Raw genomic sequence first — 14560 nt, 5'->3', positions numbered from 1 at the left:
CGAATAAAACGACAAAGACAGTGAAACCAGGAAGAAGATATGTCGTTTCGCGGAAAAAGTCTTCAAATTTCGGTAAGTACATTGACCACAGAACAGCTTGAGAAAATTTTGTTGCCGGATGTAATATGTAAGCCGAGTTCATTTCACCGACCGCGTGCTTCCTGCTTCGGTACAGCAGGACAGTCTTGCGGGGAAAGGTTAAATGACTGGGATATTTATTTCACTGGCAACTATGAATTATACGCGAACAGTGACCGTAGATGTGCGGCTTGTTGGTTTTTTGGAACTTTCCTTGTCCGCAATGTAAGCGAGCGATGATTGGTTATGATGTTAGTGTAGACGTGGTTAGCGTATCGCAGATTTTGAACCAAATTAACGGATACAAAATTAACAAAAACATTTGTAGTTTTGCAAGTCCTTCATTGTTTATAGAAAGAGATGTATATTCAAAATAAAAATAACCACATGCTCTGTACTTTGGCGTCCTCCATGATTTATTGACTTACCTCTGTACTTCCGTCAGGTGGCACTGTGGATCCAAGTATTATTATACGTTTATTTCACGGTTCAAAAACAGACTCACTGTTTAACCTATGTTGCTATACTAATAAGTATAAGGATACGACAGGTGTTTTTATACTGTCTTGCCAAAAGATCCCTGTCCTTACAAAATAGAATAAAGGGAACAGTTTTAGTTTGTTCGAAAGTAACTCTACAGTTTATTGTAGGCCCTAAGATGATGCACCACTTTGTAAAAACAATGTAGCGATACAGATCTCGTTTTAAAAATATTTCCTCGCATAGCAGCGCTAGAGAGCACTTTAAATGTAAAATTTCGTCAAGAAATTTTTGTTTGTAAATTAAGAGACAAAGATGTTCTAAAATAATTTTTTTCTAACTGTTTTAATTTTTGCCTCGATGTTTAAAAACAATATATTGTGGTTTCGATCTTTTAAAATATGAAGTAACATTATAACTTATGACGTACCAACAAAAATGCGTTGCCAAGTTTATACCAAAACGTTTGCGCCAAAAACAGATTTAACTTGCAAACAGATTAAGAAATTGTTGTTGTATATACTTTCAACGAAAGCATGAATCACTTATTCATTGTTTTCATTCGGCAATCCCAGAAAACGTGGTTCTATTTCGAAAATGCGATTGCAGCGACCAATGTCAATACTGTACACTACGTCGTTTTGGCATAAATCTTGGCCAGTAAGTGCCACAAGCGCAATTCGAAAGTTAATTCACCGGAATAGTTTGGTTTATAAGCGGTTTCTTGCATAGGATGATTATGACATTGGTTGTCAGATTAATATCGCATCATGACGTCATCAGCATGCTATTTAATTACGAGGTTTTGGATAAAGTTAATCAGGAAAGGTGGTGGTTAAAAACTTGGAGGGCTTCAATTACTTGGTTAAGAAACTGGAAACCTGTTTAATGACAGACTTTGTAGCGGAACTTGTCGGGTAAAAAATGTAGAACAGAGAATTTGCTTGTAATTCGACTGCGGCGCATCGATTTGTTTATTACTTTATTCTCAATAAACAAACTTTGTAATCCCTGCCGCCCAGCAGTAAGCGGAGTGGGCATATCGACAACGCGGCTCTAATCTGCCACATTAACTATAACTTGCCGCGAGATTTCAACTGCGTCCGCAAATGACGCCCTTGATCTCTCGCAGGTAACCGCCCACTGTTGAATTCTTGGTGTCATGACGAAATCACGTATACCATGTAGACAAGCAATCTCTTTGTCGATTTCTTCGTTACCGGGATCCAGTTTTCGCAGAAACGTTGGCTTAAGCATTCTCTTTGTGGTTTAATTCCGGTGCTTCCCCGCTTTGCGAAGCGAACCGATTTGATCCGAGTAAAAATACATCGAATTAGCATATTGAGATGAAAGGTATTGTAAACTAAAGGTGTGACAACCAACATATCTGCGTATGCTAATAGTCTTAGAGAGACCCAACCTTTGGGCTAATCGGCTCTCAGTCAGCCAATACACGTTGGTAATGTGAAAAGCATTATAGGAGTGCACCGCAATGGGTCGCTGTGGTGTATGGAATGAGATAAAGAGTGTAATTAAAGGATCAATAATTCACTGCTAATAAATTATTAATTTTAACGCCCTCGCACTTCCCAAATCCATAATTCAGCAGAGACAATACCGACCGCCCCGCTCATAATTGCTACCAAGGTAAGCCGCTTATCGCAGCAATATTATGAAGTTACACAACTGCAACACTACATTGATTTGCATACACATTGTCGGTGGTCTCTGTTACAATGACTACTTTGTCTTCTCCAAGGTTTAAATATACGTTTCGAAAGCCATGCTCAGCACTCGAACGAAGCCTGTCCAGACTAATTTTCGCGGAACGGGCCGCTATTTGAAGCTATGTAAGTTCATTGGCCGCAGTTTGTATTCGGCTCGTCAAGCAAAGCGACATTTACGCAGCGTGATGACATTTCAATAGATATATACTTAGTGGTCGGTGTGGTATGTCTGTAATTCTTGTGGTCTTAGTGCGAATATAACTCTTGAAAAAATCGTTTTTTAAAAAAGTGTTTGGCGTTGCGACGATTGCTGACCAGCTCTGAGATGCGTAGTCACGCTTGACAGCGCTTGGACGACGTCACTAAAGCACCGAGTTTTGATGTTTATCTCAAACACGATTTTTTTAGCCTTAGAGCAGTGATTAGCCGCGGTACGGATCGCGCCTCCGAGAATTCGCTTCCCACAGCCACGCTTTGGCTTATTACGCATTAAACGGCTGTAATCGTGAAATTAGAAGCGAGTAGGAATTACACGTACAGTGTGCATGATAGTGCAGGTAGTACAGAAGGGGTTTTCGTAGCTTAACCGCATAGTAATGAGAAGGTAATGTCCGCAACCCTAGAGTTCGAGGTCGTGGTTGGCATAATTTCTATATTAGGTCATCAAACTCAGCTAGATCAAGGTTTCCTTTAACAAAGAAAAGGTTCCTTAAGAAACAAAATCCGATTTCGTGACTCGTTTAAGTCACTGGCCTATTGTCGCGATGAAATGGCCGATTCATTAACATACGTGACCTCATTTGTTGCCTAATTAAACTTATCAGACAGGGTGCTGTCTAATTAAGGCGAGGGAGTTTATTATTGGATGCTCGGTTTGAGGTGATTGTTACCCAGATATCTTTGGCTTAATTACTGTTTGTTTATGCACAGATCAAAGTCAGCACCCGAAAATATCTCGCGTACAAAAGGCCTCCTTTAGCCGAACGTTGAAACCGAAATAAAGCTGTGTTGTCCATAGATTAATTAATTGTCAGGATAAAGTTGAACGTGAATACAGCTTAATTAAACAATGGCAAAAATGATTTTTCTGTGGTGTGTTCCTATATTGTTCGTCTGTGTGGTCATGCTGCCTTCGGTAACAATGCATGGTCATAGAAGTCCTGCAGCACGAATCGGATGCCACTTGGCCAGTAAGTTTATAGTTACCATATTTATGACTATATACTGTTGTTTTGGTAATGTGTGTGCTTTGTTTTGAAGCTCGGTTTATAACTATGTGACGCTATATCAGTCGCGCTTTGTACTTACATGCAAATGAGCAATATGTCTGAACACCACAAAGCACTGTCTTTTAGGTCTACCCATTTAAATACAATACCTTTAAATTCCCTCGGGCATTAAAGTACATTCGGAATCAGTCAAATGTGAATTTTAAAACGAAAACCGCTGTTCAAAAATATGTTTTAGAAAAAATATAACTTTTACCAGTCAACTGTTTAAATATTAGACTTATTCGATAATTTCATTTCATATTATATATAGTAGGGTGAAGGAAGTTGGGACACCTTTCATTCTATTTTCTCGTCCCATTTTGTAGTAAACCAATAGAACATTCTAGGTTTATAAAACCGTATATACCCTTACGACTCCCATTGACCGTGGTTAATTGTTTAAATCACGATCAGAATTTTTGTTGTGCTTAAGTTTTCCCATCTTACCCCATTTTACTATTATTATATTGTTATATTTCAGATTTCTCCAGAAACATACGAGAGGACAACTGCGTACAAGCTGTTATAACGATCCAGGCTTGCAGAGGTTGCTGTAAGTCATGGACCGTTCCTTCTACAGAGGCAAACAAAATCTTACATCCTGGTAAAAACATTACGTCCAAAGCATCGTGTTGTACTATCCTTGAATCTAGAGTGGTAAGTTGATGGGACTGCAGTGGCGCAAATGGTGTTGTGGGGTAAATGGTAAAGAATTGTACACCGTGGCCCTGGGACTCTAAAACAACGTTACTGTTAACTGCAAAAGTTAAGGACTACAGTAACATAAATGGTACAGAAATGTCATACCGTAGCCCTGCGATCCCTAAAGAGCGTTTATGTTAATTGCTGAAAACCAATCAGGAAATATGGAATATAGGTGTTAACGGTGTCCTGTACTGTCTAGTACTATATATTTCTAATGTGGTAATGGAAACAAAAAAGGTAGTAGCTCGGCTGCAGTTCGTTCATGGTTAATTTTAAATTTAAAAAATAGAAAAAGGCAAGTATGACGTCAATAGAAGTTTACAAATTCCCCCAAAAGAGACCGCTTTCAACCACAACGTTTTTACTAAATATTTTTCTTCGAATTAATTTATTTCGCCCCTTAAGGATAGAACAAGGAATTCCAGGGGCGGCCACAGTTGGTTCTTATCTCGCTATGCTAGATCTTTAAATCTCGGTCTTCGGGATTGTTGTCTACTGCTTGTGACGTCATATGTGGCTAATCTATGTGTGTACAAACAAGACAAAGTGTTTTTCGCCAGCAACGATAACCGGCTGTAATCCTCCGTGATCGATTGCCAGATCTTTGTATTCTAGTTAGTGTCGCCTGTCACGAGAGAACACCTCCGCGTAAATATTTATCGTCTCATGATATGTCGCATGCCGCCGACTGTCGGGCATCATCGAGACAGGAGGCATTTTGCACCACCCTCCCCCCTTCCACACTGTAATTCTGTCTACTTACAATAAAAAGGTCACATAAAAGGTCGCTTTGCATATATAGATCCTTTGCACGCGACCCCGCTCCTCCGGAGGTTATCGGAGATCGCTCCGGACTTGATTTTATCGGAATCAATTTAATCTTCATAAAAATCTAAAGTTCGTAGCGCGTACCAAACACAAATACTGCAGTATCGGATTGGTTGACTAAAGTATGTATGGTTATAAATTATAAACTATACAACCCCGCACGGCCATTTTGAAATTTCGCTAACATTTCGTGACGTATGTGAACGAAAGACCAAACTCAAGTGAACGCTTTTAATCTACTCATCTTGCATTCGTTTTTTTGCTTCCTCTATTTTGGATATTCATTAGGTTCACATATTCCGCTATGACGTAGGTGCATCTTCGCGCTAAGCCCGAATTTACTATCAATACACCACCATATAGTCGGTACAAATACGCCCAGTGGACAACGACGCATATTATTGCGACCCTTTGACGTAAAACTATGCGACAAATACCATTAAACCCTGCAGTAATTAAGCATTGGTTTCCTATGTATCAATGCTACAACGTCACAGGTGTTTTTAACATAGACGGCTTTACGTTTTGAAAAAAGGCCAAATTCATAAACGTCAGAACAGAACATTATAATAGTTGCGACGAATCGAAAATTTTACGGTGTTTAAAAATAGCCTTTTAACGGACAGCACACCTGACGTACAAAATATTCACCTCGAATGACCCGTTGCGTTTTTACGATATCTATGATATATAGATGTATAGGGTCCCAGACGCACCACATATACGCAAATTACTATTCCCACGGTTCCACATTTATCAAACCTATGTACGCTATATACGCTTTCGGATATTAATTATTTATCTACATCGAGTATCACACTGTACCTTACACAGTGTATCATTACCATGCCTAATCTAATTACTGTATAATGAGAAAAGAATGTAAAACAGAAACAAGTTTGGTCTTTAAAAGTACCTGGTGTCTCGTTAATTAGTCCTAATGTACGTCAAGATATGACCCTGATATAATACGTCCACACGTTTAAGTGTGTTACACGTATTAAATCAGAACAAGCGAAGAAAATCGCTTACCGGGCACGCGCTTGGATCCGATTCCCGAAAAAAACAAGACCGTCGTAACTTGTTCGATTCGACCGTAGCCATAGTGTGAAAAACGTGACGATTTTACAACTCGTGTACATACCACGAGATAGGCTCGTGTAAACAGATGTGAATCTGATTTTACGCCTGGCGCCCCGTACGAATTGGGCAAATGGGATTTTAGGATTGATATCATAAAAGAGCAATCGTTGACAGCTTCGCAGTTGGTTGTCAAATTTCACAGAATGTTAATTGAAAACAGTTTTCGTCAAAGAATTCGCCGCGAACTAGAGATAAGGGATATAGTGACGTAAATAAAGAGCACCGTCATCCAGTTGGGCGGAATTTCTGTGAATTTTCGTTTTTCCAGGAAAGCGTGTGTGTTCACTAATAGGGCTTTAATTGCAAAACAATTTCTCGACCATCTGTGTATTAGAATACCCTGTTTGCATGCGTCGTAAAAATCGCAGCTTATGTAATCACACAAACGGTGTCCTGATTTCTGGGCCTTGGGCGACGATCTGCTGTTGTTTTTTGAATCGCGTGATTAGTGTGATCGGAATTTCATTATCTGGTTAATGGGCTTTCTGTCGGTCAAAGTTGACGCCTATGACGCGTTTATGACGTCACAAACAACCTGTCGATCCTGTGGTCTTCTAGGGAGAAACATCGACCCAGTAGGTCATGTTTTGTTTTCGAGGGATTTCGCTGTTGTGACGCGCAACTTTCGCGGAATTTTATGTAGCACACGCGAAAAGCGAAGTTTAATTAATTTACCGCCCTAATAAGGGTCGGTTGGGTTTAAAATCAAGTTGCTTGCGTAAGAGCTTGCAGGTGTCCTCGTCATCCCCGATCTTTAGTAAATAAATGGTGGCCCGCCGCAAGTGGTGAATGATCCCGCCACTGTCGTTTCTTGCTGTCACGCGAGCAGATACCCCAGCATCAGATACGCGACTCAAGTGCAAAAAAAACTAGCCAAGAAATTCATTGAATCTCAGAGTTATTTACCAACAAGCTTTACCATCAATTGCGATATGCTGTCCCGATCATTAATCACAATCCAGATCGGCGCATTTCTACTGGACTGACGCATGAGGCACGGGAGGGCCCTCGAAATCTTGCCGTGCATCTTGATAAAAGTCGAATATTGTTTATCCTGGCTAAGAGGGCGCTCTCTAATGTGCAGAATGAAGCAGAATCACATCAAAAATTGAACAGCCGCAGAAATGTTAAAATACCAGGTGGTATTGATCTGCTTTTATCGGCTGATCGAGTCGAGCATTTAAAAGGATTTTTTCAATAATCTTTAACTGACAAAATAAAGAGCATCTCGCTTGTCAAAGATTTGAGCATAGCCCTCTTGCCATTAACATTTCAACGTGCATCGTGGACGTTGAATAAACGCCACGTAAACTGATAACGTCACCCTTCTAAATGATAAACTTTCTCCAATTTGCCGCTCGCCATTCTATATAAATAATAAATTAAACGACCGGCCAACAAACAGTTCAGTTGTAAAAACATCGTCAAATTAGTTCATTTCGAAATCCCAGCTTCTCACCCTTTGCACGATTTCGCCTGCTGTAATGAAAAATGTCCGCAAAATCTGGGGGGGTTATTGGTTATATTTATATTATGTGAGCCAGCCTTTATTTATTTAGTCTGGAAAATGTGTAAGTAACTACGACTGGCGTCAAATCGTATCAACAATAACGCATCTGTATAGCGATGTGAGAAATTTTTGGATCGTTAACGAACGAATGTAAATCTGTGTCTTTACAAGGATATTAGAAACGCTTACACCGCCGCAAAGGTTAAAGACATACAAGTGTATAAACATTGAAAGTGTTAAGAATTGTGGCGACTTAAAATAACTTAAACCCGATTGCCGTTTTAAGCAGAAAAAATCGCTTTGAATAAATGCATTTTTACTGCGTTTTTACCCTAGTTAAACAGATTTATATCGTAGTTTTCCAAAATACATTCCGTGACCCAATTCGAAATTCTCCCAGCACATTTGTCATTGGACCATCTGATTGTGTCGTTTAAAAAAGTACTGGTTTATGTATTATGCATAAAGTCTCGATAATTATGGAACTTTAGGAGTTCCCCCGCCTATATTGGGGTAACGTCTGCTGTGGGCGAATCGCGCCATCGTTGAAACGTCTATCCCTAAACTGTACATTCGCACGGTGTCTGAATTTTGCGGAAGGCCGAGCAAGTTGCTGGAAATTTAAACACCCCCGCGTATAAATAAATACTTAATAATTATCGGACACATGTTGTATATTTTAAAGCCGAATTTTTAGGTATTTCTGAAAATTCAAAAAAGTTAAAAGCATTTTTGTCAAAAAATAATTCGGCGCGTGAAAAACAAATTGTTTTATAGCAGTGTAACTAACCTGCGTGTATTTCCTATGACTATACAACTACTAATAGACAAGATTCCAGTTATTTGTGAAGCTGAAATCACAATCGAAAATGACTAGCTTTGCTCGGCATCCAAGACTGAATCACAAAAATGTCCGCTGACAAAAATGGACGCGCCGTTTATTGGCCAATCCTGTCAATCCACTTAGAGTTGTCGTTTTTATCACTGATTGGCTTAGATTCTATTCATTTGACTCCTACCACGATACCGCTGAGGTGGCTGTGTCATCGTATAACTGATATCATCAGGGGTTTGCTGTATGCAAACGGAAGTCTAATCGACAATTCATCAGATGTAGGGAATCCTTACGGTAAACCGCGCAGAGAATTTTAAGTGCAGTTTCCCTTATTTTACCAAAAATACAGAATATGAGTCACACGTTAAGAAGGAAAGTGGATTGAAAGTTCGGTCGTTAGTTTCCGAAATACGCCGAACTGGTTACGAAACTCAACCGCTGTAAAAACGGCGCAAAACCTTAGCCGTGATGATGATACCCAGTGTGACGAATCGAATCATTGGCGTGTCGTGTCAAACAACTAACAGCGGGCTGTCCATGAACCGGTATCACTGCTCAACTGTTTGCTTTGCCTTCGATACGACGACGTCGTATACTCTTATCGCAAGATGTGGCATCATTTTAAGCAATTTAACGATGATTCAATTGCACTGTAGCGTGCAAGTATAACGTTGACAAATTGTCAACAGGATCTGGGAGCCCGTGCCAGATTGACGTCCTGGTTAATTAGAAAACTCGGCGCTTCGCTTTAGGTTTTGTTGTCCCTGATGAAGCGCTATTAATTAACGGTAAATAGAGTCCGGAGTCTGATAAGCAGACGGCTCTAGTGATAATCCAGGTTTAGGCCTCGTTGCTATTCAAACCGCGATTCCGGAATTTCGACAACCCGACTAATTAGGCAATGATTTCGAAAATAGAAAGTGTCGGTTTATGCATCTTCAGGCATGCGAGCCGGGAGGAGAAAAGAATGAAAGGAAGCGTTGTTTATCGCTTAGTCGTGTCGCCACGACTCTCCCACATCACGAAGCAAAACGTGATGTTGGTCCTCTCGCCACATAACGTCCTAACATTGACGTAAACATGACCTTTATTCTTATATGGAACACTTTGGAACAAATATTTGTATGTCACTGTATGGAACTTCCCAAACATTATTGTAGGAAATTTATATTAGTTGCGTAAATTTTCAGTGTTGCCAGAAATGACTCGAGAACTAATAAGTGCCATAAAAATCCAGTATGTTTTCTTAAATGCTTTTGATTTGGCGGCACTTGCAGCGTCATTTTTCGCTCATAAAGTGGCCTTTCACTCGGGCGATCCGGCTCCACTTAAAAAAGCTTAAACAGTTCGGGGTAAATCGGATTACTCGTTATAGTTGCGGACGGTACCTGTTTAACAAAAAACCTTTAATTCGCCAAACACTTTATAGTTTTAAATGCGCTGTATACATGACTTATACGTAAAGCAATGAACAGGTGTGTTTTAAACGTCCTGTTTACGTTTAAGTTTACATCAAAATCCGATTTTTATTACTCGGTCCCCATCGCCAGATTAAACTGTAATAAATTAAGTCAAATTGAGCATAGAATGCTGGTAACACTTTACCGAGCTATATTGTTTGTGTTTTCGAGCGTGCGAAGGTCTATTTACCGGCGAGTTTTGGTCGATAAATAGTTGTGCGTTGCGGAACGCTGGATGATGTTTCTACAGACCGCTATGGCTACACTGGCCGTTAACTACGTCATGCTTTCGTCGAAATCCACCACGCCGATCTAGAAGTGTTGCAACTAACAACAACTTGGGTCACAATCCCAAACAAACAGTCAGGAATACCTGCAGGGCCGCCAGCGCGACCGCTGGTTTAGGGACGGAAGAGGGCACTGCGATATGTGGTTCCTATAGCCCCGGAATTAGAGATGACTCAATTCTTTTGTTCTTTCAAATTCACGGCTATCAAAGATGATGATCCGATTAAAGGACATCTTAATTAAACGTATGCATGGGTGTCCGGGTCGTCGGTCCAAAATGGAGCTTCGTTTTCTACTTAAAATTCCGCTAAATCACGTAAGATGCTCCCGATTATTTAAAACAGCAACAGATAACGCATTGGTTTTTGACCGTCATGCATATTGGGAGGTATACTGTGACTGTCACCATAGATCGTATTAAGATATCATACTTGGGATACAAACCGCCACCCACACTCGGAGATCCTGATTTCGATTGATTTGTTGTCCAACCGAGACGTGTAAATAAATTGCGTTGAATTTAAACTTAAGATTTTGTCAGTTCACTTTCGACCATGCTGTCAATCACACAGTCGGCCCTAACCCTTCTAAACAACTGCTATAATATGTATACAAACAAAGACATTGCCCGTTCCATGGCACGGCAATACACACCTAGAACGAGTTGGCAATCCACGCGCAGTTTTACCACAATCCCCATGCGTTTTGTTTTCGCTCGAAACAGCTGTGTGTACGGTCCTAGCACGCGATGCCTCGTTAAATTCGGTGATTTTGTTCCATCTTGCTCTTCTCCGATCGTTGGGCGAAGTCAGACCGCTTTGCATTCCACGATCTGTGATAACCCTTGTCCAACCGCGCCGTGGACCGCTGGCACTATGCGTTTGTTTTCAGTTGATGGTCTATACGTTATGATGAGATAACGAGTGTCCGCGTCATCAGTGTACCGCCAAGCCGCAAAATTTATTGGTCCTTGTTTCACGTGTCAACTTCGGCGAGCCCGATTCGCGATCAGATCGCCTTCAAACGGCAGGACTGTTTATGACGTAACAAACATCGCGTGGCGAGCTCTTATAAACATTTATTTTTAGCATCAGATAACCGAACCCCAAAACAGTAATCTCCTAAAGTCAGCCTGAGTGCATTGCGCTGTGGCATAAAGAAGCTGACTCGGCTACCCGCATGACTTTAGAACGACCCGGCTATAGATACATCGATTTAAACAGAGACGAAACGTTATGTAAGTTTCACCAACGTGGATTACATAACCTGCTGAAGCCGTGGTAATCGCTGGCGCATAAACCATTATGACAGAAACACCACTCATCGTTCGCCGCCACGGTACTGTACTCGTTTCACCTTGTCTGTATAGAAGCCTAAAATGGGCTGGCCACCCAAATAACACCTCCTTCGAAAACCGTTAAATTAGATTAGCATTCAAGTTCTATATTTAACGTAGGGTTTATGTATAGTCGCTTTGAAAGCAGGTTATTTAAATCCTATGTTAGCCGCATGTTTATTATAGAGCAGCAGGATTAACCGGGGGTGTGGTACTAAAGGGCCTTTGTTGACTTTAAAATGAATGTCTTGATCAGCAAGAGTGAAGCGGTCGCCATACAGAACTGAAGCGATTATCGTATTTTGGTTGCGCGCAAAATCTTCAATATCTCTACCAACCAACGCCAAGCTTTAATCCGGCAGTTATGTATTTACCTGCGGTCGGTTTCTGGAAATGGGAAGCTTAGTTCGATGTTATTTTTAAGACAGCGGCCTTGTTTAATTAAATTCCGTTTGCGCGTCGTCATTTTGTGGAAAAGCGGGATTTGGCAGCGGTAATAATAGGGTTAGGCTTGGTTTGGACAAAGGACAAGGCGAGATGACAATTACTCTGAACAAAAGAGTGAGTGCGGGCCTGCATCTTATGACCTGTTATTAATTTATAGATAAGAAACGCACCTCCTCTTGTCGTTAAACAAGGCACCAAGTGTAAGATTAAGCGAGTCGGATCTTCTGCTTTCCAACGCAAAGCGCAAACTACGAAACAAAGCTGGTCATCGTTTCTATAATCAAAGCACATGTGCGACGCAATAGCTCGATCATGGATTACTCGTATAATTCGACGCGGGCACCAGTCACCGAGTCTACGATTCCAACAGATAGAAGATGATTAATGAGCTCACGGCTGTTTCACTACCAAATTAAACGCAGAAATCCGGCTTTTACAAAACACGGTAATTCTAATCAAACCAAAAGAAATATCTGAAATCCAATGCGATTAAAAACATCTTTGAAAGCAAAACTCTGTCGGGGAGAAATATTTCTACTGATTCTTGCAGCATATTTTGCACCAAATAAATTCGCTTATAATACAAATTTTAACTAGTAATAACATTGTGTAGGGTAGGTTGGGGTAAAATGGGCCATATTTTCTTCATTTTAACCGTCTCGATTGATAGTAAAAAAATATTTTTTACAAAAGTATATAACCTTATCCTTACGACTCTCGCTTTGGTAGTAACTGTTAAAAAACGATCAGAAAATATAAAATATCAACTACTGACCGTATATCTGTCTTACCCCATACAGATAGTACGGCACTATAGTTTTAATGGTTTGCGCCTTTTTAGTGAAAATTGTATATTCAATATCTGTCTCACTTCAATTCCCACTGGAGAAATATATCCCAGGCCGTTGACATTAATCCCCACATAAATGTCTTCCATAATAATGCACTGTTTGTTAATATTACAACCACTAAGCAGCTCATTGGGTTTCCTAAGAGCTCAAAGTACGTTGGGGTTTATTAGATGGTATACAACCAAGCAGCTTGATGCCGCCACAGCGTGCGCGATGTAGGACACCAGTGTTAAAGCTATGAGTTGCCCTTCTGCGAGAAGATATATTAACAATATTGATGATGTTTGGTCATACATTGTATGTGCACACGTTCATTAAAAATACCAAGGTTGGATTCCCGGAACGGTTCCGTTTTAACCGACTTGTGATCCTATCACAAGCTTAAGGTCTGCGCAATATAGGTTTCGTATATTGCGTATAAACTCTAGAATGACGCACGTCAATTGACCTAGAAATTTTAAATATAATTATACGTTTACAGCAACAAGCTGCATCCTGGTAGCACCAGTTTATACGGCTTGTAAATGGAATGCCGCTCGGTTATATTTGATTTGTAAATGCGACCCTGGCATAATATGGAAATTAACCTGTCAATCATTGTTAGCGTAAACCTATACAGAAATTGATGAGGTTTTTAGTATGGCCAATATTACAAGATATTTGCTGTTATTTTTGTTTTATGGGACAGTTCTTTTATATGTTTTTATTTTCAGGTGATATTTTTAAATCTAATGCTTTTTTAAGTATTAGGCATGAGATAGTTTTCTTTTATGAGATGATTTTGTAAAATCTCCTTATATTTCAGATAAGATTTCCACTTTTTTGTAGCGGAAGAGTGGTCATCAAAACAATAAGATCGGCAACTCGATGCGACTGTTGGCGCTGTTTTGAATCTATCAGCACCATATCAGCACCCTAGCTTTCGAGTCATTTGTACAAGCTTGCAACTCGCCTGCTGCGCACGCTTAACAGGACCAATGCAACACATGTCCTGTTCCTTGTATCTCCGCTGTGGTGTCCACAAATTCATTTGTGTTTATATACTTGCTTTTTCCTGCGTTCAAAAAACATTAGGTCGTCTTTTAATAAAAACTGCTTTCCGCTTTGCAATATACGGGTGTTGTGACAGCCAAATGAAATTTCAATAAAATGTTTCAAGCAGACACTTCTTTGGTTTTAATAAATGAATAGAATACCTACAAGTTACAGATTCCACGGACAGCAATTAAATTTAAAAACATAGAATATTAGCGAAGGGGGTCATGAATATTTATATGTTTAGCCGCCTTCCCACGATTTAAATCCCTTCCTTTAAATGTTATCGCCATTTTTAATGAGAAATATTGCCGCCTTATCAAAAGCAAATAAAATGCCTTTCTAGGATGCACTGACGCCAATTGTGGCAGTTCCAACCTTTGTTTGCGGCTTTGCCACGCCTGCGTTGTTTGCCGCAATTCTTTTAGTGTATAGTGACAACAGATTTAAGTGTCGAATTCGAGCCGTCGGTATACGTTCACGGTAAACTAGTAAAACCGCGGAATTTGAAATTTTGACAACTCCTTGCCGATATTCAGATCTAGTAAGAATTCTGGTCCAAAATT

The 14560-nt window shown here is 40.1% G+C and overlaps 1 protein-coding gene across 1 annotated transcript; it reads left to right on the top strand.

Annotated features, from left to right (window-relative positions):
• Window positions 1-3187: 3187 nt before the first annotated feature.
• LOC149736702 (thyrostimulin alpha-2 subunit-like) lies at window positions 3188-14122 on the top strand. The gene is made up of 3 exons (XM_089876421.1): window positions 3188-3475; window positions 4038-4213; window positions 13765-14122. Exons 1-3 carry the CDS (start codon window positions 3355-3357, stop codon window positions 13876-13878), a joined length of 411 nt encoding a protein of 136 aa, XP_089732547.1. The 5' UTR covers window positions 3188-3354; the 3' UTR covers window positions 13879-14122.
• Window positions 14123-14560: the final 438 nt, after the last annotated feature.

This window comes from Ciona robusta, chromosome 4, assembly GCF_009617815.1.
Source record: "Ciona robusta chromosome 4, ASM961781v2".
Classification (NCBI taxonomy): domain Eukaryota; kingdom Metazoa; phylum Chordata; class Ascidiacea; order Phlebobranchia; family Cionidae; genus Ciona; species Ciona robusta.
Note: the sequence above shows the minus strand (reverse complement) of the source record. Positions and strands in the feature narration are given on the sequence as shown.